Source organism: Chelonoidis abingdonii, chromosome 15 (assembly GCF_003597395.2).
Source record: "Chelonoidis abingdonii isolate Lonesome George chromosome 15, CheloAbing_2.0, whole genome shotgun sequence".
In the NCBI taxonomy this organism is placed as follows: domain Eukaryota; kingdom Metazoa; phylum Chordata; order Testudines; family Testudinidae; genus Chelonoidis; species Chelonoidis abingdonii.
The window spans coordinates 26,534,083-26,561,640 of record NC_133783.1 but is presented as its reverse complement, the minus strand read 5'-3'; the positions used below and the strand labels follow the sequence as shown (position 1 = coordinate 26,561,640).

Genomic DNA, 27,558 nt, shown 5'->3' with positions numbered 1-27,558 from the left:
TCACAACGTTTTTAAGAACTTTCTGAGAGTTTTTGCAGTAACCAGACCTAATGAGGCTTTTGGACCTGATCCTCTATGTTTAATATTATCTATGGAGTGTTTCCCTCAATTGTTCATACTACACATTTCATTAACACCTCTATTCTGTTCTAGGTTAATGCATTAGAACATCTAAGTCACAGAAGATCACAGCATCACAGTTCATATTAGTTTTGAGATTTTTAATTTTTTTTTTTTTTTTTTTACAATTAAGGTGTCACACCACTTACAAAAATGCACCACATATCACCAAACTAGTGGGGCAGTGGGACAGGATTGGGGGGGGGAAGAGAGATGAAGAAACGATACACTAAACAGAGAGAAAAACATACTGTAAAAAAATGTATGTAATTGTCAGAGGAAAATATAAAACTAATTTTATGAAATAATTCTTTTAAAATATGCACATTTGCCTGCAACAATTCTGAGCTTTAGCTGTATATTACTGTTCTTTTACAGCTTCAAAGAGTCTGCATATTTGAGATATATATTTATATGTATTTGAATAACCACCCTTCAGAACCTCGATGTCACACTCACCGCGCACACAGCCTTATCACAGGAGTTGTTCAGTGTGTGTGTCGTGCTCCTGGAACTGTTTGTATTGTCCTTGGAAAATAAAGCATTAGCAGCATGGTTCAAAATGTGTTTAAACATTGAGATGTTTGCAAACAGTTCAGAAAAACGAAGGCAGGTAACATTTTGGGCCTATAACTGAAATGTTTCCCTTTAATTGACAGAAATGCAGGCACAGCTGTATTACACAGCTGATCAGATTACATATGGAGGGGCTGCCTCTTGTGTCTAATATAGCTTCACAAAAGTAAGTAACTGTCAGGCTATTATGAAACACGATAATAGGCTCATGCAGGGCTTTACCAAACACTTTTTTCACATCATCAAAACCCATGCGCAGGGAGAGAGGGCAGGTTCTTGGGTAGTACACTATGATGGTGAGAGAGTGCTACTCATCCATGTCGATTCTAATGGGGCCACCTGTCAGGATATGGTTTGCCATGTGATTGGTTTCCTCCTCCTCTTCCTCCATCCCAGCTGACCTGCGCATTCGTCTCCGACACCCCTGGGCACAGCGAGACCTCTCCTCCAGCACACCACACACAAGGATGCGGCAGTGCAAGAACACTTCCTGCAGGATTATGAAAAGGCAGGGAGCTGGCAGTGTGAAGAACCATGGGGCTGGCTTTCACATAAGCAGTGTTGCCAGCTCTCATAATATTATGTGATTTTTTTTTTAATGATTCCCATCGTCCATCCCAAACTTGCAAACTATTGTCCTTCTCCAAGATGGACACCATCTCCCATTACTAAAGGGACTGAAGCCACAGGCCGCCCTCACTGCCATGTCCCTTTAACCTTTAGAGGAGAAAATGAGGCTGCTCCCAGCAAAAATGGCTGCCCTGCTGGTTACCAGTGACCCTGTAGCCTAATTGAGCTCAGAGAAGATGGTGGCCCCTTTAATCACTGTGTAAGGGGCAGGCAGGGGAAAGAGAACATGGAGGTGCTGGGAATGAAACTGAAGGGGCAATACACATAAGGGAGAATTTGTCAGGAAACAACAGGAAATTATGAGGAATCAGGGGACTGAGGGGAGCATAAGGCAGAGGGACAGAGTGCAGTGGAATGTGGCATGAGCTGGGAGAGAAAATGTGAGGAGTAGAAGACAGTGAGGGGATAGGGAAGGCAAACAGGTCAGTGTAGAGTGAGGGGGGACCGGAGACTCTGGGGGACCATGGAAGGAGGATGTGAGTAGTAGCTGTAATTTCTAGACAGCGAGGAAGAGGGAGTGATGGAACGGGAGCTCCCTGTGCCCCAGATGACAGGAGAGGATGGTAAAGTCCCTCTGAGTAGTGAGCAGGACGTCCTGCATTTTTGTGCATGCAGATAAGGTTAAATTTTGAACCTGATACTGCCAAGAACAGCTTAATGAAATTCAAACAGGTGTAGACACAAGAATAAGATAGAACAGAATCTGCAGTTATACCTCACTAGGTAGGACAACAATTATAGGAGCTATGAATCTTCATGGTTCAGGACTAAGCTAAGTGCTTTCCGCTGTTAGGAAGAAATTGAGCCATAGTATTGCACAACTGTCAAGGCTTCCTCTGACCCCCCTACTTTCCTGTAAAAGCACCTGATCTAGGCTTTTAAACAGTGGCTCTCAAACTTTTTTAGTGGTGACCCCTTTGACATAAGTCTCTGAGTGTGACCCCCCTTTTATGAATTAAAAACACTTTTTAACATATTTAACACCATTATAAATGCTGGAGAAAAAGCGGGGTTTGGGGTAGAGATTGACAGTTTGAGACCCCCCATGTAATAATCTCACGACCCCCTGAGAAGTCCCCCAGTTTGAGAACCCCTGCTCTTAAAGGAAACAACATGCTAAATTAGGCAGACCATCAATCTGTTCTGGTATGGCAATTCCTATCCCTGACTCTCTACTATTACTGTAATGCTACACGCACAAAGAATCAGCCCTCTGCAATGGTGACCTGTGGGGGGTGGGGGCAAAGGATCACATGACCCTCCCCAAAATGCTGGGGTGGGGCAAGGCCGGCACCCAGGGAGATGAAGGGGCAGGGCCAGAGCCTCTCCTCTTCTGGCCATGCTGCCTGGTGCGGCATGCAGTGGCTGCACTCTCCCAGACAGCCTCTGGCCATGCTGCTTGCCAGGCAGGCAGCATGGCTGGAGGCTGCCTGGAAAGGTGCAGCTGCTGCATGCCACAGCAGGCAGTGTCCCAGGCCAACAGGCTGCCTGTGAGAGTGCATTAGTGTGTGGCTCCACACATGCCGAGAGGACTGGAGCAGACTCTCCCTACCCCCCGCCAGGAAACATGGGATCAGGAGGGGATGGGGAGAATGCAGAGCCCCTGGGCTGGGGGCAGGGATGAGTCACATGGGGGGGGTCACATGGGGAGTGGGGTGGAGGGGGTACCCCTTTAGCTGGTGCCCCCTTTGTGTCCCTCCCACTAGTCGCTCCCCCATGGACAGTCTCCCAACCCAGTTAGGGGCTGGTTTAATGTCTGCCTGAGAAGTAATTTTGATTTGAGCTCACCTTGTTGTCTTTACCCACAAACTTGAACACAGGGACCTGGAAGTGCTTAGTGAGATGATCCTTTGATGTGTACTGTTTCACGGAGTCATCAGAAACACAGCTGAAGAAAGGAGAGGGAGAAGGTTTAATAGCTTTCACAGAGGTGGAAAAAAAAAGTATTCCAACCTATTTAGTCATCTAGTTACCATCCATATTACTTTGTCCTTGGCCACCGCAGAACATTCAAGAATGAAGACAAAAAACAACCGTGGTGACTGATAGCATCGCCAGCACAGCTCTGCAGCAAAAGGAACTGGCAGAATGCACACAACTAATAATGCTGCATACACCCACAACCAGAACATCTGCCAGAGAATTGCAATCAAGTTTATCCTCAGGTCCCCTTTCTGGGCACCAGAGTCTGCAGTGATCAGTAAAGATGTACAGATTCAGATATTTGCTGAATTATTTAAAAAAATATGTCATAATTAAAGGGACACTGAGAAGATAAAAATCATTTAATTTAAAAGAAAATGTCCTTATCTATGTTACTAAAATTTCTTAGATCATTAAAAACAAAGCATTTTTCAAATTTAATGTACTTTTCACTATTTATACTTTTGTTTACTTTTTGCATTTCTTCAGCATAGCCTGTGAGTCTACACTGATCAACTTCTCCATGTCTAGCCAATTTCACATTCAGCATCTCATGCTCTAGGACAATACGTTTGTATTAGGGTTCACAGGAAGCCAGAAAAGGAACCTGATAACAGTATTAAAATATGTTAAGGGCTGTTACAAAAAGAATGGTGATCAATTGTTCTCCACGTCCACTGAAGGCAGGACAAGGAGTAATAAGCTGAATCTGTTGCAAGGGGGATTGAAGTTAGATTCCTTTCTAACTATAAGGATAGTTAAGTACTGGAATAGGCTTCCCAGGGAGGTCGTGGAATCCTATCCCTGTCATGGGAGGCTTTTAAGAACAGGTTAAACAAAAACTGCTCAGGGACAGTGTAGCATACTTGGTCCTGTCTCAAGACTGGGGTCTGGACTAGAAGACCTCTTGAGGTCCCTTCCAGCCCTACATTTCTATGAACACTACAGGAGAACGGTTAATTGTTTTTACAGAACTTAAATTTGGAGCCTGAACTATCCAACACTTTAAAGCTAGATATAGAACTAACAAAAAAAATGTAATGGTTTTTATTTAATAGAAGTTCTTGTTGATTATTACAATGCCCTGCCAATTTAAAAAGGCACAAATTCTACTCTGCTGTTGTACTGCATTACAACACAGCATGTCCTCTTCCACAAACTAATCTTAGGAATGTGGATTTTGCATGTTATAAAAGAGGTTGTGATGGAAATGGTGGAGGGTAGAGGAACAAAACTTGAAATACTATAGCCTGACTTTTGAACAGACAGCCACAGTAAACTATTTGATGAATTGTTGAAAATGATTACACAGTATAGTGTATTCATTTAAGAAAAAGAAAAATAAGTAACTTTGTTTACGCAGAAATTTTCATTTAAAAACCTTTGGGATAGTCAGCCAGTTAGGTTCCTCAGCCTGCAGAATGTTGCTCTCTTTAGTAGAGTTCTGCATAAACTGGATTCAATAGCATGCATTGCACTATATAACTGTTGGAATGATCAGTTTGTCGAACTGAGGAGGGATGAAGAAAAGAGAGAAATACAAATTAATAAAAATCAGTGTTATTTAGTTCATCACATGTTTTATTTCAGGCCGTTCTCAAAAAATGGTCTAAGTGTCTGGTTTACAATATGAGTTTAGAACTCCTAGAACTGCCCATCTGAACTGCCCACTCCTAGAACTGCAATATTCAGATGTCCCCATGGTGGACAAACATCAGATGCTATTGGATTGTTTATTATAAGGTGGCTTTTAAACTCATAGCTCCTAATTGACTATGAAGGAGCCAATTTAAAGGGTTTTTCTTTATATGATAATAATGAAAGGGCCACCTTTAAAGAGTGTTATTAACAGATTTATACTGGAACCATCTTAAAATATTTGAGCTAGGTTAAAACAAGCCCCTCTGAAAAGTCCTGGACTACGATTTGATTATAATGGACCCACTTTAAACCACAGGGTCTTGAATATACACACTGGAGAGCTATAATATTTGTTTTCTCTACAACCAGCTTGTTGCTTTTTCAGAGGCACATACAATAGGGATACTAAAAACATACTTTAAATGTAAGTTTAGGGCTGCCCTGGTGGTCTAGTGACAGGACGTTGTACTGCAACACACAAGGGGTCTGAGAAGGGGTGAGGAACAATTTCTATAGGGGGGGTGCTGAAAGCCATTGAACCAAACTATAAACCCCATATATGATGGAAACCATGTCAAGCCAGGGAGTGTGACAGCACCCCCAGAACCCTAGTTCCAACACCCATGAGTCTGAGTTCATCCCCCAGGATTCTGTCAGGTTGCACTCAGCCTCTGAAGGGAGACAGCCCCTTTCAGAAGTGAGATGGTGGGCTCCAAAGTAAAGTACATTCAGCACTTGTCAGCTGAGGGATTTGGGGTGGTGGAAAATAAGTAAGGGAAGGATGCTCCCTAAAAATATTTCAAGTCCTTATACAGTATTTTATTTAAGAATTTCTAAGTCACAGTTGCCTTGCAGACCTGATGGTGGTTAATTAGCTAAACTCATTAAAAGGCTTGTGTTTTATCCTTAGGATTTTGTGTATGGGGAGATTAAGGGATGCTGGATTGAGTACTATTTTGAGCAAGAATGAGCATTTTTTAGCATGGGCTAATCACTGGTATAGTCTATGAAGTTTACATTTTAAATTGATGCAAAAGTAGCTAAAACAGTTTGCAGTGTGCCCATGCAGAGTAATTTGATAGGTAATAGTAATCTTGACAGGACTATACAGACTGAAGTCAGAATGGTGTCTGTTCCACCACACTTAATCTCATATCTTTTCTGTAAAGTTTTGTTGTCCTGTAAAGTATAAAAATAGCAGAGGGGTTGTTGGTACCTCCTTCCTATGAAGAGAAAATGCCAGTGACTGCTTACAGGAGGAACCCCCTGGACCCATCATAGTCAAGTGCAAATCTGCCGTTGTAATGGATTTGAGACCTCACCATTCAATTCTCCTTTCTCTCCATTCAGTTCATGTTCCTCCTTTTCCCAATACTGACCATTTTCAGTAATGTTCTCAAGTGTTGGTGATTAATGCATGTTTGGAGCCCCAAGAATACAAGTGCCCTAAATCATTGCTAGGAGATCTGATAAACAAGTTATTCCATTATGATTTGGTGCATAAAGCACAGAAGTAGAAGTGCATAAGTGACTTAAGTGCAACTGATGCATCAAGCACAGAGTACAAGAGCCAACGTGTAGCTTACCATTGGTTATTGAGAGAGAAGCACTACACACTGCTGCAGTAATAATTCATTAAAGTTAGACAGATTGAAGTAAAAAACAAACACAAAGCAAAAAAAAAACACCCAACCCAAATCCTCCCGGCTACTTTTAAAATATCAGCCTATGAAACTTTTGCCTCATTAATTGTCATTGTGGATGACTTATTTCTTCAGCAGCCAGGTTATTGCATAAACCACTGTTATCTTTGCAGGCTGATGGGCAGACACTAAATTAGACTTAACTAATTACCAGAGTCCCTGAACTAGTGGCTGAATGTGTGCATCCTGGATGTTACTTTTACTGGACTTTGCATACAACCTTCCTACAACATTAGGATGTTGCAATGCCATTCTGATTGGCAACCCACGATGCAAACATCCTGAGACAAACATCATGCTAACACTAAAGTGATTCTAAACGTGTCAGAACATATGACAATCCTGTCAAAGCTGGGACCATCTTATGAAACATCAGAACACTCAGCAAAGCTACTTGGAACCTGTTGTGCCACTATCATTATTAGATGTCCCTTTACAGACCTCGGAGGTCTGCTCTAAGCTTTTTATTAACATTCCCCTGAGGACTTGGCCCACTGGCAATTGCCAGAAAATTGCTCCCATAATTAAGTGACCTGTAGGCCACTGTGTCTATAATGATAGCCAGACAGACCATTAGATGGCAGGTGTAAGATGTGAAATGAGCTCAGCAAAGCTCCTAGAAGCTCCAGTCATGGCGGAGCTTTTGGCTCATAAGGTAAAAATGACTGCTAATGGAATATAAAGAGATTTGGTTCCACAGGCTTAGCTGCGCACAGAATAAATCCAGTCACAGCAGAGAGATTCAACTCACTGGTTAAGTAAGCTATAGTGTTTGGTCACCAGCTGGCACACAAAGAGGGCCACATGGTTCTTCTACAGGAGCCATGTTACAGAGACAGATACGCAACAACAATATGCAACAGTTATTTATGCTGCCTTCCTTTTGGTCTTTCCAGACATTTTACTATGTGGGTGGTTTTGCATTGGTAGCAATGGCTGTTGGCAATTATTCTGAACATGTCCTGACCAGTAGTCTAGATTTTTCCTGTCTGTGGAGGAGTGATGGTGTTTTCTGTTTCCTCTATGTGCCCTGTGACCCAGATGGCAAATGGTATTGGGGTTAAATATCAGACAAACAAGGAAAGTAGAACTGTGACACTTGCCCGTCTTGAATTAAGTAGTACTTCAGGATCTCATCTATCTTTGAGGTGGGGGTGGCGAAGCAGCTTTCTACCAGTGTCTCTAGCCCACTCACGTGCACCATGGGCTCGATCCCAAAATACAGCGAGTCGCGAAGCTTGAGGGTAGGGAGAGAATCCCTGTAGGGCTCGTCAAACTCTTTGTCTTTGAAGATCTCGAGGGTAAAGGGGAAGACACCCCGGTTGCGGCTCATGATTTCCAGAGGGGAGTTCTTCAGGTTGGTGACGTAGCCCTCAGAGATGGTGTACTGACGGGGGAACTCACAGGTCACAGGGATCAGCAGCTTGCTGGTGCGGACGATGATGTCCCCATTACTGCCAGGTGTCTGCTTGGGCAAGCCGGTCACCATATTGGTAGCAATGATTTTATCATTTACTACCTGCAGCACAACAATGGGAGGTGGGAAGGGGAGGAAGATCATCACAACATGAAGCAACTGGAAACACCAGGGATCAAACAGGACCTTTATTTTTTAAAATCTGTTTGATTTTGGACACAAGAGCCAGAGACTGGGTTTCTCTTGCTATTCCTGCTCTAACAAACTGCAGCCAATAAAATGATACGCTGCAGCCACAGTCACCCATATCTCTAGTAGGACCCATGGACACTATCTGATTACAGTGAGGCACTTGGATAGAAACATTATGCTTGGACATGTAGTCTCCATGGACTGGAGCTCTGTATTACAGATGGAGGCCAAGGCCATGCAATCGGCTACACTATTCACGCTGCGATAGGTGTAGCCCTCTGGCTCCTGAGAAGTTGCCAGTAATGGGGACACCCCTCCTGTGTTCCCTTCTGACTGCATTTCTGCAAACGAGTCAGCTACTGGGTGACAGAGCATAAAAACTGGCCTCTCTCTCAAGGACCAAGGTCAAGCCCACTCAGAGGCCCTAATTGAACTGAATTTAGTAGTCTCAGTTCAGTCCTCGATACTGCCAAATGTACATTACTAGGACTGAGCCAATAAGGGAGATGGAACCAACCTTCACATGCAGAGTTTGGTGGCCCCTCTAGGCCTGGGCTGAGGTTGTTTGCATGGCAGCAGGAAAAGATTCTCTCACTGCAGCTGCCACACAGTAATTTGTGGCTACAATCCCTAGAAAATGCCTGCTTACTCCACTATTTCAAGCAAAAAATATGTGCACACAAATAAAAACAGATATTGTGAAAGATGGGCCCTCAAAGGCTCTTTCTGAACTGAAATTTATCCCTTATGTTCTTTGCTGTGATTGTTGAAGTACAGCCTAATGTGCAGCTTGATTCCTGTTTCAGTTCCTCTCCTCCTGACCTGAAAGTGCTAAGGAAAGAGGGTAGTCGGACTCCAGAGAGAGGGAATATCCTTCAGTCCATTCCTCCTTGGAAAAGGGATGAGACCTGCCATGTGGGGGCCTTCTATGATATGGTGGGTGAATAGTTAAGAGGAAGTGTGTAGAAACACTCAAGTTTCCATAGAAGATATGCATATAGCCAGTACTTTCCGTATTTGTCTCCCACAAATGCATGGAATTCACAGAGGTGAAAGTAACTTAAAGGACTTACTAGTGCTCTGGAGTCCTTAGGAGGGGGAGGGGCTCTACCGGAAGAGGTGTGGCCTCTACCGAAAGAGACGGGGCCTTTGGAGCCCCAGGCACTTTAAATCACCCTTGGAGGGGGCCCCAGCCTCTGGAGGAGCTTTAAAAGGCCCAGGGCTCCGCTGCAGTAGCAGCAGCTGGGAGCCCCGGGCAGCCCCTGGCCCTTTAAATCACCGCCAGAGCCCCACCGCCGCTACCCCAGTGCTCCAGCAGTGGGGCTTGGGTGGTGATTTAAAGGGCCCCGGAAGGTAGCAGCAGTGGAAGCCCCGAGCTCTTTAAATCGCCACCTGAGCCGTGCTGCTGGAGCCCCAGGGTAGCAGCATCAGCTGGGGGCTCAGGCGGTGATTTAAAGGGCCTGGGGCTCCGGCTGCCACTACCACCCTGGAGCCCTGCTGCTGGACCCCTGGGGTAGCGGTGGCAGTGCTGCAGCGGCAAGTTAAAGGGCCTGGGCGGTAGCAGTGGCCGAGCCCCTGGCCCTTTAAATTGCCGCCTGAACCCCGACACTGCTACCCCAGGACTCCGGGAGGCTTCAGGGATGATTTAAAGGGCCTGGGGTGGTAGTGGCTACTGGAGCCCTGAACCCTTTAATTCGTCCCCAGAGCCCTGCTGCCGGAGCCCTGGGGAGGCGGCGGCGGGGCTCCGGCGGTTATTTAAAGGGTCTGGGGCTGTGGTACCAGGGTGTACTGGCTTACTTTCACCTCTGGGTATTCATCTTATAAAATGGCTACTAGGAGCTTAGAGATCAGACTGTCTGAGAGAGGTTCTACCTGTGCAATAAGAAACTTTATGAAACGCAGCTGAACTGGATACCCACACAGCTCAGTCAGTTAAGAGTTTGGATTCACGACTCACATGACACATCCAAAGTGGGAAGGGTACTAACATTTACTGAGGGCTCAGTCCTGCAGCACTTCCCCATATCAGTTCTCTTAGTGACCTCAGTACAGCTACTCATGTAAATGAGAATTGGGCCCTAGCTGACCCTACACTTATCCCCAGTTCATACACACGTAATGAGAATGATGATGACGAGGATACGTACATCTACAACGGTGCCACAGGACTTCAAAGAGAAGTTGATATTGACATGAGTGCCATTGGATACTCCTTTGCAGGAAGCATTGCTGAGAGAAAGATCCAGCCCTCCAACCAGATCCTTGGGGATGCTCACCTCAATGGAGGTGGACTTGCACAGCACTGGAACTGCAAGAAAACCCCCCAGCACAATGATCAGCGCAGCAAATCTGCCAAGTGAGGTAGAGAAGGCCTCTGCATACTATTACTGGTAGAGTGACCAGATGTCCTGTTTTTAATGGGACACTCCCATTTTTGGGACTTTTTCTTATATAGGTGCCTATTGCCCCCCCATCCCCTGTCCTGTTTTTTTCACAGTTGCTCTCTGGTAACCCTAATTACTGGGAATGCAGGGGAGAGTACATGTCCTATTTGTGCCCAGGCTGCCCTTCACTCCCATTCCAGTGTTTCCTGAAATGGCCTTTTACTGGCCTACAAACAGTTTGTTTTGATATCTCTGCCCACACAGGGGAACTGTATATTTCCGCTTTTTAGATGCTCCAAAGAGCAGTTTTTCCTCTTCATGGGGCAAATCTGTACCCATGAGTCTGAGAGCTGCATTTAATGTGCATCTCCTGCATTGCTGGGATCTGGTAGAGGTCTTTGCCCTTTTGTTCAGTTATCACTATTCAATACAAGTGATTTTTACCCTACTGTTTTCCAGACTAACACTAAGCATTTTAGCCAAAGCATCGTATCACACTATCTTCCTCATCCCTTTTAATTTCAGAGTGTTTTAAGTTATTGTGGAATATGGCGAGGTTTTGCTCTTTCCCTCCCCATTTCATTTTATGTCCTGTTCACATCTCAAACTTCCTCACTGTTCCAATCCACGTTTACGCCCCAAATTCTCCACTTGGCACATTGGAACCAAGCGATTGAAACAATTTCCATCCTGGCTGGACCAGCGCCAGAAGACAGAATTGAAGAGACTGAAGTTTTTGTGGGAGGAGCTTAATTACTGTTTTTCAAATTACTCTTATTTAGTCAAGGCCTGGATGATATCATTAACAGTGTAATGTCCTGGCAAGACCCCTGCATGTTACTGGCAAGGATTTTGTAACAACCCAAACAGAGCCATCCTTGAAGAATCTATCTCAGATAGTATACAAGTCCCAGAACATGTTATAACAAGACTTTGGGAGGGCTTAATTCATCCTGTATAGATGTCCAGCCAGAATGGATGTGTTTGGAAAGACCATTAGAATCAATATTTAATGTAATACATTTGGTAATGATTAGCAGACTCATTCTTCCTCATGCCAAGCCACTTGGACATCCGGGATTTGAAAAATTCAACCTGAACATTTTTGAGTTTGAACTCTATTAAAGAGCAACTGGGGAAAGATGAGCAGAGATGGAGCAGAGTGAAAACAGGCTAGAGAGAAACTGTTAAAAAGAAATGTGCATAGGAGAAAATATTTTTATTAAAAAATAAATACTATATGTACACCTTATACATAGGGAACCCACTTAATTTTAGGGGAGGCTTTCTGCTTCTTATGCATAGCCCAGATTTCCCCACTTAGCTAGAAAAGATAGAGAATTTAGGAATTATTTATTTTTAAGTTACAGGACAAAACATTCTGCAAATTCACTAATTTGGCAGACTCAAGCAACTCAGAAAAATAATTTAACACTTCCCACTCCACAAGGTTTGCCTCTCTAATTCCAAGCTCCTTGGGTCTGGGATACAACTAGCATCATTGAAGTATAATTTTTTCCCCTGAGTTAACATTTATGCTGTACAAGCAGCAATATTTTTAACACTCACCAAGTCATTGTAGAGAACAACAGTTTTATTAAAAACCATCATTTTTGGTGTGATGTGCCAAATAACAAGCAGTGTTCCCAGAGCCGTGTGCTCTCTAACTGCCATCACTAAGAGGGAGGCAGAATTAAATAAAAGGGAAATGTCAGAGCTCCTGCTCTGTTAGAAAGACAAGAGGGTGAGAAATAATCAATAATCAAACAGCACAGGACAAAACAAAGGACAAATCTTATTTTCAAGATTCTACAGGGACACTGTGAAACCATTTCCAAGGTCTCCAGAAAGCTAACACTGTGCAGAAGTGATGAACTCAGGCTTCCTTTAGGACTTTTATTAACATTTTCAACTAACCCTTTGACAAATGAGAAAGCCAAATGCTTTTAAACTGAGATAGGCCAGAGCAAGAGAGTCTGGATCCAGGTTGCATTTCTTCAAAGTTCAGGAGCATTTGGATCCAGTGTTTTGGTTTAGACACATCTTTACTTTTTAATGCTGTTACCTTGAAATACTAAGTGGAGAGGAGAAGAAAATCCTTACCACCTGAGTTCTGGGCTAGGGCTGTGCAGGCTTCTGTGTATTCTAGACTAAGTGAGAATCCATGAATCCAGAGAACACTTAAAACTAGAACAGGTTTCACTACTATCAATAAATCAGCTTTAGATCTAAATTAACTCATCCCCCACTGGTAAAAGACAAAAAAAAAAAAAAAAAAAAAAAAAAAAAAAAAAAAGCAGCAACGCCAAGAAGTCATTACTGATAAGCAACCGCAGAGTAATGGAAGAATGTAACCTTGCCTACATTGGAGACATTTTTCAAAAAAAACTGTCCCAGTATTGACAGTACTGGTTCAATTTCACCAACATTAACAAATCTTGAGCCCTAAAGTAGATGAGCTGCTGGTGTTTGAAGCACTTGAGTCATCTAATTCAGCTCACAGGAGGTCTAATCCACATACTGCTTACAATGCTGGCAGCACTGTGTCCCATCACCTTCATATTGGTGCAAATTACAAAATTCACGTGGGTTTGGCATGTGGGAGAGGGCTCAGGGCTGGGGCAGAGGGTTGGGGTGCAGGGGTGTGAGGGTGCTGGCTGGGGTGTGGGCTCTGGGATGGGGCCAGGGATGAGGGGCTCAGGGCTGTGGCAGAGGGTTGAGGTGCAGGGTTCTGGCTGGGGCTGTGGGCTCTGAGATGGGGCTGGGGATGAGGGCTCTGACCGGGAGTGCAGGCTCTGGGATGGGGGAGATGAAGGGTTTGGGGTGCAAGAGGGTGTTCCGGAGTTATGGCAGTGAGAGAGGACTCCCCCAGCTCTCTCTTTCCCCACACCACTACCTGGGCTGGGGGAAGAGGTGGCTCTCCCCACTGCAGCAGCTCCGGGGCTGGAGCTGCAGGATAGGTGTTCCTCCTCCGGCCCTGTCAAGTCCGGGCCAGGGATGGGTTCTGGCCAGGGTAGGGGTGCCCCGGCAGGGCTGGGACGTGACAAAATTGGATCCAGGAGAGGGGCACTCCAGCAGGTAAGGGCCACCCCTCCCCCAGCCAGTTGGGGGCCAGGCTAGGTTGGGGCCAAGGGAAAGGCGGCCCGTACTTGCCACGTCTGCAGTGCCCCTCCCCCAACCCCAACTCTGCCATGGCTGGACCTGACAGGGCACCCCTCCCCTGGCCTGGACTTGCCTTCCCCGGCCAGCTGGGGATCAGGCTAGGTTGGGGCACGGGGAGGGGCACAGCAGGTCCCTGGGTGGGTTCCCTGAGCGCCTGCACAGTGCTAAATAGGCTGCTGCACGGCCACACAGCTTACAAGGAATTTAGCCCAAGACTATGGCCTATCATGATGATCAATATTGTCTCCCTGTTTCCGTATGCTCCCCTAGTCTGTCCGTTTTTCTCTGTTGTAGTTAGAACATAAATTCTTTGGGGGCTAGGGCCATTTTTTTTGTATAGCACCTAGCACAATAGGGGTCCATGACTGGGTCTCCTAGAGGCTACCACAATACAAATAAATGTTAAATTATTAAAATAGCTGTCCCTAGTTGTACATCGGGTTTGTGTATGTCCAGGAGGAAAAAAACATTTCAATTTCAAACTGTAGCAGGAATAAATGGGAGGAGAAAATTACTTTAAAAATTATAAACACTTCTTTGACTCAACTCCCTTTTTTAAAAAATTGCAGATGATACAATACTATGAATTACACTGAAACAGACTGCTACATGTAGAACTATTGATATGATACAGACAAACTGCTTCAGGTTTCTGTGCACGTCTTCCACAGTTCATTACATCACCATAAACTTGATTAGAGGTAATAAAAGTTTGTATTTCTGCAGTTATAGAAAGGTTCTGTTAAATATCTGCTTTACACCATAAACTACTGTATGTGACCATACATTTGATTGAATTTAATAAAGTAAGATTGCTTGTTCTTTAAAATGCTGAATTCCTCCACAAAATACCCTTAACATCTGACACTAATTGGCCCCATTGTAAAATAGTAATCTCACAAGAGGCACCATTTACTCCTTTAAACCCCCAACCTGCCTTCATGCTAAATACTTGACCCCACAACACATGTTCTCCAGCTGGTGAGGGTGGATGAGCAGAGGCATCATGAGCACTGGTGACTCTTCTACATCATCCAAGAGCCTAAGAGTGTCCCCTTCAAGATGCACTTTAGCTCCAATGGATTAAAGATCTAAGGGTGCCTCCCTATTTTATCTACATTGCCCTGGGCTGGCTCTCTAGCAAGTGATCTTTATTGCCCTACCTTGGCAGCTGTGGTTGTCCTCTGACAGAACAAGCCCCCTTGGGCACTCACACTGGTATGTGTCCTCCACTGCAATACAGGTATGGCTGCAGCCTCCATTGTTATTGTGGCAACCTTCAATTTCTAAGAGACAAAGTGTTGGAATTATTAATAATGTTTGAAATATTAACATGGGAAATCACCAAACACCAATTTAACCATAAATTCCTGTATTAAATCCAAAGTCTTATGCAGTTCCTCTAAATATGCCTAAAAAAGCCTAAATAACAAGCCATTTACTACATCCAAACAGTAACAAAACATTTATAAGCATTTGATCAAGATGCTTATAAATGACCAAACCCAAAGGTGCTCAGACCAATGTTGGTTGACTCCAACGTGTTCAGGCAGGTATTAGCAATAAACTTTTTATACCCTTTAACAAACAAGGATGTCAGCGCCAATTACTGACTTTAGCTAAAACACGGTTTGAGACAATTCACCCTTATATACAGTCTTAATCCAGATAAGATTTACAATCACCTTTCTTCCCAAGGCCATTTCTCCCCTCCTTTTTGATGTCCAACAGTTTTCCCATTATACCTGGGTTCACACAGGCTTGAACATTGGTGTGTGGGGTGGGCTGTGTTAGCTCATTTTAAGACAGATTCCCTTTGATTTAAAACCATCTGCAGTCACCCCAACTGGTTAGAAGTCTTCTTTTTAGAAACTTCCCCTTATCTGATTAGTTATTCTTTGATCCAGACATGCTCCCTACTTTATTCCTTCTGGCCTTACCACTTACTATTTCCAAGGCTTTCCCTTCTACTTGCTAGGCAGGGTCTCTCTTTACCACACATACATATTTCCTTAATCAACCTTCAGCTCACTTTAATTCTTTAATTTTATGCTTGTCCTATAGAAAGAAACACTAAATGTCAATTATTCAGCTTGCAGAGTATATTTCTGGCCATATGAAGAGCATTTTGACTAGTTTAGAGCTTTGGCAGTAAGAACTGGGTGAGATTTTACTTCAAGAAAATTTTGTGGAAACCAAAAAAAAAAAAAAAGCATTTGTACTGTTAACAGTCACTCCAGTTTATCAGATTTCACGTTTGCTATTACTCTGAGTTTAACAGGGCATTAGTAGAAGCTAATGAAATTTTCCCTTGTTTGCTCACTAAAAATGTGGTTTAATTACATTCTAAAAGGTGTAAAACATGCACTGTATTGGATTTTTTTTAGTCTTTAGAAAAGAAGGGTCCTACTGAACCTATAGTAAGTAGTGCATTTTTCTACTATTTGTCTGGTGGGTCTGTAGAACTAAAGCATTCACGCAAAAACAGCTTAGAACATGTGTGTTTGCAAACAAAGTGTGCCTGATGAGGGCTTATCTCAGTTTACATCTGTACAATCCCACTGATTTTAATGCAGTTTAATGGATGAACTGAGGGCACAAATTAGCCAGTACCTCCAAGAGAGAGATGAAGTATTCCTCACACATCTCAACAGTGTTAATTCTGAATCACAACAACAACATACTTAGTATCTATCTATTTCTCTGCTAATTGTTCCAGCACACATACAACTACTCTCTACAACTGTGAGCGAAGTTTAGGATTGTAGAGGAAGCTTCAACAGAGTAAAAAAAACAACCCAAAAAACCCCACAACTCTCAACTATAACTGGGACTAACTGATATTTTCCCATCTACCAATCCCATCCCTATTTCACTTTTTGCCAGATTATGGCAATACAAAATCCTGCTCATCCCCTACACGTGTCCCTATTGCCCTGTCCCATGCCTCATCATTTTGTTCCCATTCCTTCGTCATTGTATGGGGTGATCAGAGGAGTTATGCACAGAGTAGCTGACAGCTGTGATGGTAAGGACCCATCACTACATGATTTGCACTCAAGTCATGTTTCAAGGTTATCTCCATCCTTCCTTAAAAGCCACTTATGTCTGCTAACAACGAATAAAAAATGGTGTTAACAAATACAAATGTATGTTTTTATTGGAAACAATACCGGAGGAGTGGGAAGGAGCCTCTTCACCACTCTCTACTAAGTGTTTCAGGAGCAAAATTATTGGCAAGTACAACAGTAACACAAGTGAATTTCACACCAGCTGAAAAATACCATGACTGACCAAATACTGTGGGATAATATTTATGCAGGAAATAATGTAATGATTGATGTAACTTTATGGAAGTAGGACTGTAAAAGGTGCAATTCAGAGCTGTAATTCCATGCAGGTGCCTTCATCCCTTTGCCTTTTAACTCACCTTCACAGGTTTTACCATCCTTTCCCAGCGTGCGCCCGATTCCACATTCACAGCGATAGGAGTTCTTCAGATTCACACAAAACTCACTGCAACCTCCATTATCGTGTTCACATTCATTCTCATCTGCAGGAAGCAAATACTGTAATACACAATTTTGCAACACAGTCTGTAAAATGGGTCTGATGAACAGAGCTGCTGGTAAGAAATTGGACTTTATTTTCTAGCCTAACTCACACGAGCTAGGTCTAGGAATCAATACCCCTGTCACATAACAGGGATCATAACCACTGACTGCAGCCACCACCTCTTCTACTCTGAGTCTGCCTTAGGAAGAAGGCTGAATATGAAGGAAAGACAGGTCACAAACAGTGACATGTACACAGAAACTGTTTCACGGGGAGGATGACAGTACGCAACTTCCCCATAGTGTACGTGTTAATTATTTGAGAGGGGATGGAAAAGGTAAAGGTTACCTTTGAATCCCTTGGCTGAGACCCAAGAATTCCTCCTAATTTTTCCCATTTTACAACTACCCCTGAAGCCTGTAGTTTCTCTTCCCTTTTGACCCGAAGGACTCACTCTTCATAGGGAATCCTGGTTCTTTAAACTTAATTTACTCTTTGCCTGCATGCAATGAATACATGAAAGGGGTGTGTGTGACAATTTTTCCAAGTCCAGGTAAAATGACAAAGTTATCAGTCAGTCAAGCTTGGATTTTCTCCACATAGCTTGCTAGTTATTATTTACTAGCTGACAGAAGCTAAAAATAAGGAAAATGTAGTTTTAAGAGACAGTACAGAGATGAGTTCTTTTAGGTAATACTAGTCCTCATGTGCCCCACACAAACAGTTTGTAACTGGTGCCATAATCTGATTCCACAAGTGATACAAGCTTGATGTTCTTAGCTTAAGGAATAAGCTGCAACCCATTCTTTACCCTTGAAGGGAAACGTTGAGTGAATTTAGGAGGCACAGAGATATTGCTTTTTGTAGAGATAAGGCATGTTGATCAATTTCTCTTTTTTTTTTTTAATGCTTTGGGTTGAAATTTAGTGCTTATGAAAATGAGGGATGATTGGGCTGGCTAGAGACAGATGTAAAGCAGGAAAAGTCTGTGCTGAGTTATTTCAATGGCTCTACTAAAGGCTGTACACCTTCAACGTTATCCAGCCAGAGACTCTATAAATCTAATCTTGTAATTCCACAAAATTCTGCCCACAGACTTTAATCCTGTCTTGCTGGTATTCTAGTTCTGCTTATCAAAGCAGAGATGATCAACATGGTGATTTTATGAAGACAAGTGTCACTTAGGTGATGAGGTTGAGAGACAGTAATTTCAGCTATGACAATCTGGGATTGACTCAAGGTCTCCAAGAGGTGAAAAGTGAGTGTGTAAATAGTATTATTAACCCACTAGGATAGGTTGGTCTATGGCAGGAAGCCTAAATCCTAACTCAAATTCATAATTTAGTTTGCAGGTGAATGTATTTAATTTAAGAAAACTGAAAAGAATTGCAGGATCAGCAGTTCAGAACTGGGATTCAACATTATATAACATCTGTAGTGTATTGCATAAGTCAGTCTAGTTCAGCGCTAGACAGAATTCCCAAATGCTGCTGTTTAGTTGTGGAGCTGCATTCCCAGCCCACAAGTGACTGGAGAAGAGGGAATATCCTCAATGAGAAAACAGATATGGGTAATTTTAGTATTAAGGCCAGACTGATTAAGTTCAAATTTATTTTGAACACAATCACATCAAAGGATATTTATTAGAAAGATGAATGAGTCATATGGCTTTGAAGACTGCAGGCAGAACAACTGCAAATATTACTGCTGAGAGATGGTTGTGGCATCTGGTTATCATGCAGAGGAAGTGTGGTATGGAAATCCTAGACAGCCCTGCCCATAGATCCACATTCGTTGCTGTCCTTGGCAGAATGTTAAATTCCAAAATTTTTAGGCAAGGATGAGAAATCAGTGAGTTGGGATTTCCATTTTTGCCATTGTCATGGGAGACTCATCAGTGAATGGGCCCAATCCTGCAAGTCAATGAGAGTTCTCACACAGATGGCTTGCATGATTAGGTCCAATAAATGTTTTTAATTAAATGAAGAAAAAGTAAAGTAAAGTAATGCAGGAGGTAAAGGCAGCAGAGTCAATCCTGCAACAGGGACAGGAATACTAAGACTCCTCAGCAAAAACTGTGTGTGAAATCAAATTGTGCATATATTTGTTGTATATTTCCTTCTGTTCTTTAGCGCTAGAAATACATCTCTGAGAAGGCATCTTTGTGGCTTAAATATCTGCTCCCAAATGCTTATTACACACTTGAGGAATCACATGCAGTTCATGTCAGAGACCTCAATGGCTCATGGGATTAGTAATGGGGGTACACAGACTTTCACTTTGAGGTCACTGGTGAACTCCAGCCCATGTCAGCAGGGATGAAGTTATTACCATCTTCTGACTGTTCAGTGACTTAAGTGAAATGGCCTGATGGCCTCAGTTCAGGAGTGAAAGATATTTACAATGCAAAACTCACTCTGACAATTGTCAGTGTCAGCAAAGAAACCAATGGTTCTCTCCTCTATAGAGCTGATCTCCCACAGCTTCGGATTGAAAGCATAGTGGCAAGACTTTAAATTTGGGGAAATCTGCACTGCTGTTCTGTGGACATATAAAGGGAATCAGTCTGCAGGGCTGTCAGTCCAGCACTTTTCTGCAGTGCTAAATTCAGTGGGAAAAAATAACACCTCTGTTTGACAGTGTGAAGGTCAAAAGAAAACACTAGCTATTTGATCAATCTTTTACCACCAGGTATTTACCACGGATTTAAGCTTTAATTGACAAGTACACACCACATAATCTATGGACACAAGAAATATTAAAAAGATAAAAATCCATATATATTTTGCAGACTAATGACAATATTGGAAAAGACTCATTCATCATTCAACTCTCACATCCACCATTATACCTAATCCCTTCTCCACCATAATCAGACCATAATGAAAAAGCCTGGGAGCAGAGACAGATCTCACCACTAGTCCTGAAGGCCAACAGACTCAGGTTCTGGTGGGCCAGAAGAGGAAGGAAGTTCCCAGGCGAGGCCCCTCCACTGAAAAAGCACCAGCCTCAGGCCACCTAAGTCCGGGAACTCTTACCTCTTGGTCACAGATTATCAAGCATAGTCTCTCTGCCTCCAACTACATTTGCAGAGACAGAAATTTAAAAATCCAACAGGTGATATGAAGATACTGAGTTCGAAGCCCTGGATAAGGCCCTGCAATGACAGGGCGATTGTCAGCATCACCAATCTTAGCATGTAGCACTGTGACAGTGAATGTAACTGTTTGGAGGACTGAGGAATCCCACAGAACCATGAAGGAAAAGCATCTCATGACAGACTATGAACCTATTGTTGAATATGAATGAGCAGTGACCTTCCAAAGCAAATCACCACTGACAGCAAAGTGGTGCCCTCTGATTAGATCTTCATTAAACCAATGGCTGGTTCACACAGAACACAAATTCACCCTCAGTAATTATATGGCCTCAGGGACACCAGGATAATGGTCAGTTAGGTGCTGAGTCAATGGTGGAAAACTCCAAAGATGAGATCACTGACCTGAAAACAATGTGGACTTGTTACAAGCAACAAGGGGTAAAGTTAGTCCCAAACATATCTGTCTCTCCACCTTTTTTTAAAAGCAATTAACTGGGAGATGAATAACTAAAAGAACAGAAAGAAAACATCAATAACTTGTTTAGTCCCTTTCTCCAGCTGGTTTCTCCTCACATTTCCTATGCCCCTCTGTTTCTGCCCTTACCAAGGCAGGTCTGTCCATCAGGTCCCAGTGTTGTCCCCAAGGAACACATGCAGTCTCCGGTATCCAAGCAGGAGCCATGGCAATCCACCACATCACAGATATCATAGAAATCTATAGAATGACAAGAGCACTGTTCATCTAGAGTACTGAGAATCTAGACAACTAGTTCTACCATTAGTACTACGAGTTTCATGCCCTCAGCTAAGCTGATAAATTACAAGCCTGGCCTACATTAGAAAAACACTGGTCTAATTAAATTGATTTTGAATTGATCTGTTTAATCTAGTGCAGACTAATGGAGAGATATTTAAACTGGTTTAAAACTCATTTAATTTGGACTATCTTAATTTACCAATGCAAATCTAGTTTTGGTAATTTACAGACACAATCTAAACCGATTTAACTGAGGGTTAAATCATTTTAAGTACGTCTACATTAGAGGTTGGCACTAGTTTAACTAGACAGATTTAAAACTTATTTAGTGAAACAGTTGCAACTTTTCTAATATAAACAAGCCTACAGTTTATGCTGCATCAGTCTGACAAGTTTTTTATGCAAGAAGAAAAGAAATCAGACATCTTCTCTCACAGGTATAAAGACATCTTCTAGGCCAAAGGAGGTTTTCCTGTTTTCGGTTTATGTATTTATATAAAAAATTCAGGTCCCAAATCTCTTTGTTTTTCCTGGAAGACTTTGTGGATGACTGAAGAACTAGTAGGTTTATGGGTTTGATTACATGGGGAAAACAGAGACTTTTTAAAGTTATAATTAAATAGTTGAAAGTGTCCCACAGAATCTGGAACTCACCCCAAATCATGGAGATTTCTGGATTCTGTTGTCAACTCAGACCTCAGCCCAGTTCTGTGAAAGTCATAGGTAGGACCCTACCAAATTCATGGTTCATTTTGGTCAATTTCATGGTCATTGGATTTAAAAAATCATAAATTTCATGATTTCAGATATTTAAATCTGAAATTTCATGGTGGTGTAACTGTAGGGGTCCCGATTCAAAAGCGAGTAGTGGGGAGTGGGTGTTGCAAGATTATTGTAGAGGTTGTCATGGTATTGCCATCCTTACTTCTGCACTGCTGCTGGCAGCGGCACTGCCTTCAGAGCTGGGCAGCCAGAGAGTGGCAGCTGTTGGCTGGGAGCCCAGCTCTGAAAGCAGCACCACTGTCAGGAGTAGTGCAGAAGTAAGGATGGCATGATATGGTATTGCTACCCTTACTTCTGTGCTGCTGCCTTTAGAGCTGGGCCCTCGGACAGCAGCCACCACTCTCCAGCTGCCCATTGCCACCCAGGCTTCTGCATTGCTGCTGATGGTGCTGCCTTCAGAACTGGGCGCCTGGCCAGCAGCTGCCACTTTCCGGCCAGCTCTGAAGGTAGCACAGAAGTAAGGGTGGCAATACCATGTTCCTCCTACAATAACCTTGCAACACACACAAACACACCCTGCAACCCTCTTTTGGGTTGGGACTCCCAGTTTGAGAAACGCTGGTCTCCCCTGTGAAGTCTGTATAGTATAGTATACAAAAGGTCAGAATTCACCCTGGAGACCAGATTTCACCGTCCTTGATGCGTTTTTCATGGCTGTGAATTTGTTAGGGCCCTAGTCATAGGAGCTGGACTAGTGCTGTTTTCATAGCCTGGGCTTTCCTTGTTCTCTTGAGGATACCTAATTTCTAGGCACAAGGGAACTCCTCCACTTTTCAACTGTTCTGCAGCATTGTCATTGTGGAGTTCTCCCTTCAGATATCAACAGTGTGAAAGGCCAAGCCCTCTGGCCCCAGAACCCTCCTTTACTTGAGAGCTGGCAAGAAGCCCTACCCATGGTTTCTGCTGCCAGCTCTCCGCCTGCTGGAGGATGGAAATACCATTCACAGATTCTGAGGCCAGAACAGACCACTATGATCATCTTGTCTATAGACCAGAAGGGACCACTGTGATCTAATCGATCACCTTCTGTATAACACAGGCCATAGAGCAGCAAAGAATCCTGTGCTTTTACAGATCCAGACTAACACGGCTACCCCTCTGATACAGGCCACAGAGGATTTCCTACCTAGAGTCTGAGCTCAGGGCTTGGGGAAAGACACAGGGAGCAGCCTGTCTTGCATGGCCACTGTGGGCTGGCACTGTACTGCAGTGCTGTGACTAAGAGGCTAATGCTGGAGTGGCACTTGGACTGTTTGCTGGGTTGGAGTGATTTCTGGGGGCATTCCTGCCTCTCCAACATCAGTAGGATTCCCCACCTCAAGGCAAGGGGTGGGAGTGAGGAACTAACTACCAGAGAGGGGAAATCCCCAACACAGTTGTCACTCAGAGAATCACAGAAAAAAATAAAGAGATTGTCAAAGAAAAGAAAGGACTCTCATGGTTACTTACGCCCACAGTACACATGGAAGCAGACACTAGGCTTGGTTAAGCGGTAGACATAATACCCGCCGGGACATGCCTTAACATCAATCGTAGTGTTCCAGAGGCAGCAGTTCCCCTTAAAACTCGCACAGGCTTGTCTTTGGACAATGCCATCCAACTCCCTAGGGTGGCTGCCATTTAGCCAGATGGGGGCATGCGTCCCGCAGTGGTTCTCTGGGATGCAGAAGGTAGGCATGGCATCACCAGCCATGCCAGTGAAGCGGTACCACTCCCCATCAATGTGGCTATCGCATGTAGGCTGGTCACGGGAACCATTTATCTGGTGATCAGTGTTCCTCCAAGGCTCATTCAGGCTGATATAGGCAGAGCAAGGGTCCAGGGCTGAGTCATATGATAAGAGAGAAGAGGGAGAAACCAGTGATAATCAAACTATGTTTACTGACTGGTAACTGTAGAAACCAGAAAATAATTTCAAATTTTATTTTTCCGTTCCTGATATAGCAGAATCTTCTTAATGGACAGAGATCCCAGAAACACAGAATGATGCTGGAAAAGTGATTGTCCATTTATCAGAAGCTCAGAGGAATGAAGTATTCTTAAAGTTCAACTTAATTAATTCCTTTAAAAACAAGCAACGTAAAGGAACATTCGAGCACTTAAAACACTATATGACAGTAAGAATGACTTGCAGAGTAACTACTGTATAATGGGTACCTCGAGCAAAGCAGAATGAAGTGATGTGGAAATTCAAGTTCTGACTGGTGACTAAGCTTGCAGGGAACATCATGTGGATGATTTAAGTGGATCAGACACCCCATGAATCCCTTATTTAAGCATAATTGAAATGCCTTGCATAGCATCAGTTCTTTGGCATTCATCCACTTGCTGGGGCCACATAAGTGTCTGACCCATTGGAGTTGATTCTAATTCTCCCCCAGACTTCAGAAGGAGGAGGATCGAATTCCAAGTGGATTTTGAAGCATTTATAAAATTCATGAAAAGCATTCAACAATAGCACAGTTCACTTTTTGTCGAGTACTAGTTTTCTATGGACAGAAGTCAGAAATCATCACTAGAAGTAGCTGTTAGAATGCAAACAATAGATAGGTGGTGAACATATTCATGTTACAGTTCTACAAATGGAAAATATCTGCCTGTTACCTTGCCTATGGATCTGGCCCAGAACCTACACAAGAGTCATTAGAATCCAATATAACTGTAAACCCCCCTCAGGCAGTTCAAACTACTGTCCTTAGATTTAGCTTTCCATCACCCTGCCCCTTGTGTAGCCTTGCACTGTACGCCAGTGCAAAGTGGGTGCAAAGGGTTACCATGCTGACTTGCTAGGGTTTTACACCCACTTTGCCTAGCGTAAATTACTACACAAGGAAAAGCTCAAGTCTCTGGCATTTGAAGACCCACGTGGACTTGCCCCAGCCTACCCCAAGAAACTTGTCCACACTATCCCTCCTTCCCTTTAACACTATCCCTCTTTTGACTCAAAACATTCATTATGGTTGGTCTGACCATCTTCAGCTGCCATCTGAAACAGCCTTCCTATCACCTCTCTTCATATGTCACCTCAAAACCTACCGAATGGAGTGCTCTGAATTGGGACACGCTGAAAACCAGCATCTACTGACTTCAGTGGGAGATGTGTGTGTGCAAAATATCTAAAATGGAAGAATACTGTACCATTGAAAACACAAAAATACTTGTGCATTTTCATCTTTCCTGTATTTAGTCTGTTTCTAGACTAAAAGATTGGAACTTGCATTTTCACAATATATTAACACCTGGTTAAGTACCACTAACCATGACTCAATTTGTCCTCTGTAAGCAGAATACATGCTAATATTTTCCTGACTAAGGAGAATTCATTACCTTCAGTAGCACTAGACTAATAAAGCCAGTCATTCTGATTAAGTACATCCCAGCCAAGTAGAATACATGGTCTCTCTCTCTTTAATATAGCTATTCCATACATTCTGTACTCTCTCTCTCTGCTATTTATTATTTAACTTAGTTCTAAAGAATGGCATGATGCAGTTTATATGAAAGAGGCCATTCAAAATCAACTATTGTTTTTAATAAAATGTTCTAGATACTTTGTACAGTACTTATTATTGCTTCACTTGCTCTGAAATGAGAACTATAAGTGCTTTGAGAAATGGTTTAAAGATTGTCTAATTTACCTGTATCCTCTGTAAATACCTGTTTCCTTCACTAAAATGTTATCTTGCACCTTCCTATAATACAAGACTCGTAAAGGAATCTCTCACTAAACATCCTTACACCATCTGCAATCACAGACTTGTCTCATTTGGCTTTGAGTTCAATATAACAGAAAAAAACCCAACACCCAGCTGCAGGAGCCATTAGAGGGCAGCAAAGCTATGAGAGGAAGCTGTAGGATATCAGGCTTGGATCATGGAGGATAACTTTTAAAGAAGCTTTGGTACCATTGTTTTAAAGTGATGAGTAGAACTAACAGAAAACTTGCTATATCATGTGTGTTCCTTAGCCCTGACAAGGACTGCAAAGGGAAGCCCTCATCAGGAATCTCAGATCTCTGAAGAAACTCACTATGCATTTTCTTTTTTCCAGAGATGCCACCCTTTTAAAGCCAGTATTCCCAAAGAGATTATTTTACCTCCCAAACAAGAAGAGACTTGGACCCCACTTATTTAAGGTGTCTCAATCCTTGTTTTCTTACTAGCAGGATGAACTCATTTCATGGAGAAACTAGGCTATTCCTGTATCCAGAACAGATATAACTGAAATAGCCTCTTTGACACTTACCTGGCCTTTCTCCTCAATGCTTTAGTTTCAATGACTTTCTTATTTGGGGTTTAGGATGGATTACTATCCAAGATTAAAAACTCTGTGCTGGCAACAAAAAGGTGGCAAAGCGAGGAATTCCCTGTCCACTTCCCAACTTAGCAGCACTGAAGTTACATACAATGCAATTAGCTTCTAAATAGTCTCTTTCATAGATGGGCTAAGAAAACACTTGCCACAGAGAGCTCATCATTAGCTAAAGAGGTAAGAAAGGTTTTAAAGGCAAGGTTTAGAGAATGGAACAATGCAGGGACTTGGAGGGAGAGAAGGGGGAACTCCAGACTGAGGAAGCAGTTCAAGCGAAAGAACACCCCCCACCCAGACTGTGGGCAGTTTCAGGCAGGAGAGGACAATAGTGACTAAAATATTCCTTAGCCCGTAGAACGCTGAAGACTAATACAGCTATTTGCAGAAGAACAGCTGCAAGACCCTGCAGCTACTGCCTCAGCAGGCACAGTGCTAATGCCAAAGGGTTCTTTCTGACACTGAAGCTAGTGGAAAATTTTTTGGTTTTTTGGGAAGGAAATTTAATTTTTTTTTCACAAAAGATGTGAAAAAGTATTTCAATTTTTTAAAATCAAAACTGCAATATTTTTACATTTCATTTTCACCCTCACTCCTTCAAACCTCCGTTTCCATTAGCTTTGTTGAGTGCTTTTTGGAAATAGCACGGCCAACTTAATGCTAGGAGAACATTAACTTTCATTTAAGCATTTCAATTTGTAACCTTACTGATGCTACTGATTTTTGTTTGTGCACTTTAACATATATAATTACGTAGCTCATAATCTAATAAGCATTCATGAGTCTGACATCTGGAGAAAGGTCAATCCTGTACATTTTGTGCAAGTGTCAGTTTCTGCTCTGAGAAGTAGTAGTAATGGGATACTGTAGTTCTCTGAATTCAGCTTTATTGCTAGATCATGTGAGCAACTAGCACAGTACCTGCCCACCCTAAAGAGAGTCACCACCATTAATGAACATTAAATTTCCCCTGCTTTTAACTACAAATAAGTGGAGATGTTGCCTGTTTAAGCAGCGTCCAAACACTCTAGGACTCTCTGTGTAGAACAGGAGGCAGTAAAACTCCTCAAGATACTTTGAATACTGATTCCTGGATCTACCATTCTTTTATCCAAAAGGCACACAAGGCCTCTCAACTTAAACCCAAAAATACCATGCACACACATACTCCTAAAAGCAGCGCCACTTGTGGTTACTCACCCACTGAAGATATTGGCTGTAACTTGACATAGATACAGAAGGAGAAAAACAAGTACTGGAACATCCCACTCAACCAAGTAAAAGTTGCACCTAAACAAAAACTCCCT

General features: G+C 42.9%; 1 protein-coding gene across 1 annotated transcript; it reads right to left on the bottom strand.

Moving 5' to 3' along the window:
* Positions 1 to 952: 952 nt before the first annotated feature.
* On the bottom strand, positions 953 to 27,515 carry OIT3 (oncoprotein induced transcript 3). The gene is made up of 9 exons (XM_032765886.2): positions 27,452 to 27,515; positions 23,393 to 23,767; positions 21,008 to 21,118; positions 17,179 to 17,301; positions 14,912 to 15,034; positions 10,350 to 10,510; positions 7,697 to 8,112; positions 3,115 to 3,214; positions 953 to 1,186 (listed from the first exon to the last, which is right to left on the bottom strand). The coding sequence occupies exons 1-9, from the start codon at positions 27,513 to 27,515 to the stop codon at positions 1,004 to 1,006; spliced, it is 1,656 nt and encodes a 551-aa protein (XP_032621777.1). The 3' UTR covers positions 953 to 1,003.
* Between the last annotated feature and the right edge of the window lie 43 nt (positions 27,516 to 27,558).

Bases quoted from the DNA above. Each gene is read 5' to 3' on its own strand.
- OIT3 (XM_032765886.2), bottom strand. From the start codon at position 27,515: ATGTTCCAGTACTTGTTTTTCTCCTTCTGTATCTATGTCAAGTTACAG. The intron at 10,511-14,911 runs GTAGGGCAATAA...GTTTTCTTGCAG, and splicing joins GGACAACCACAGCTGCCAAG to TTCCAGTGCTGTGCAAGTCC. The intron at 1,187-3,114 runs GTGAGCTCAAAT...ATAATCCTGCAG, and splicing joins TTGTGGGTAAAGACAACAAG to GAAGTGTTCTTGCACTGCCG.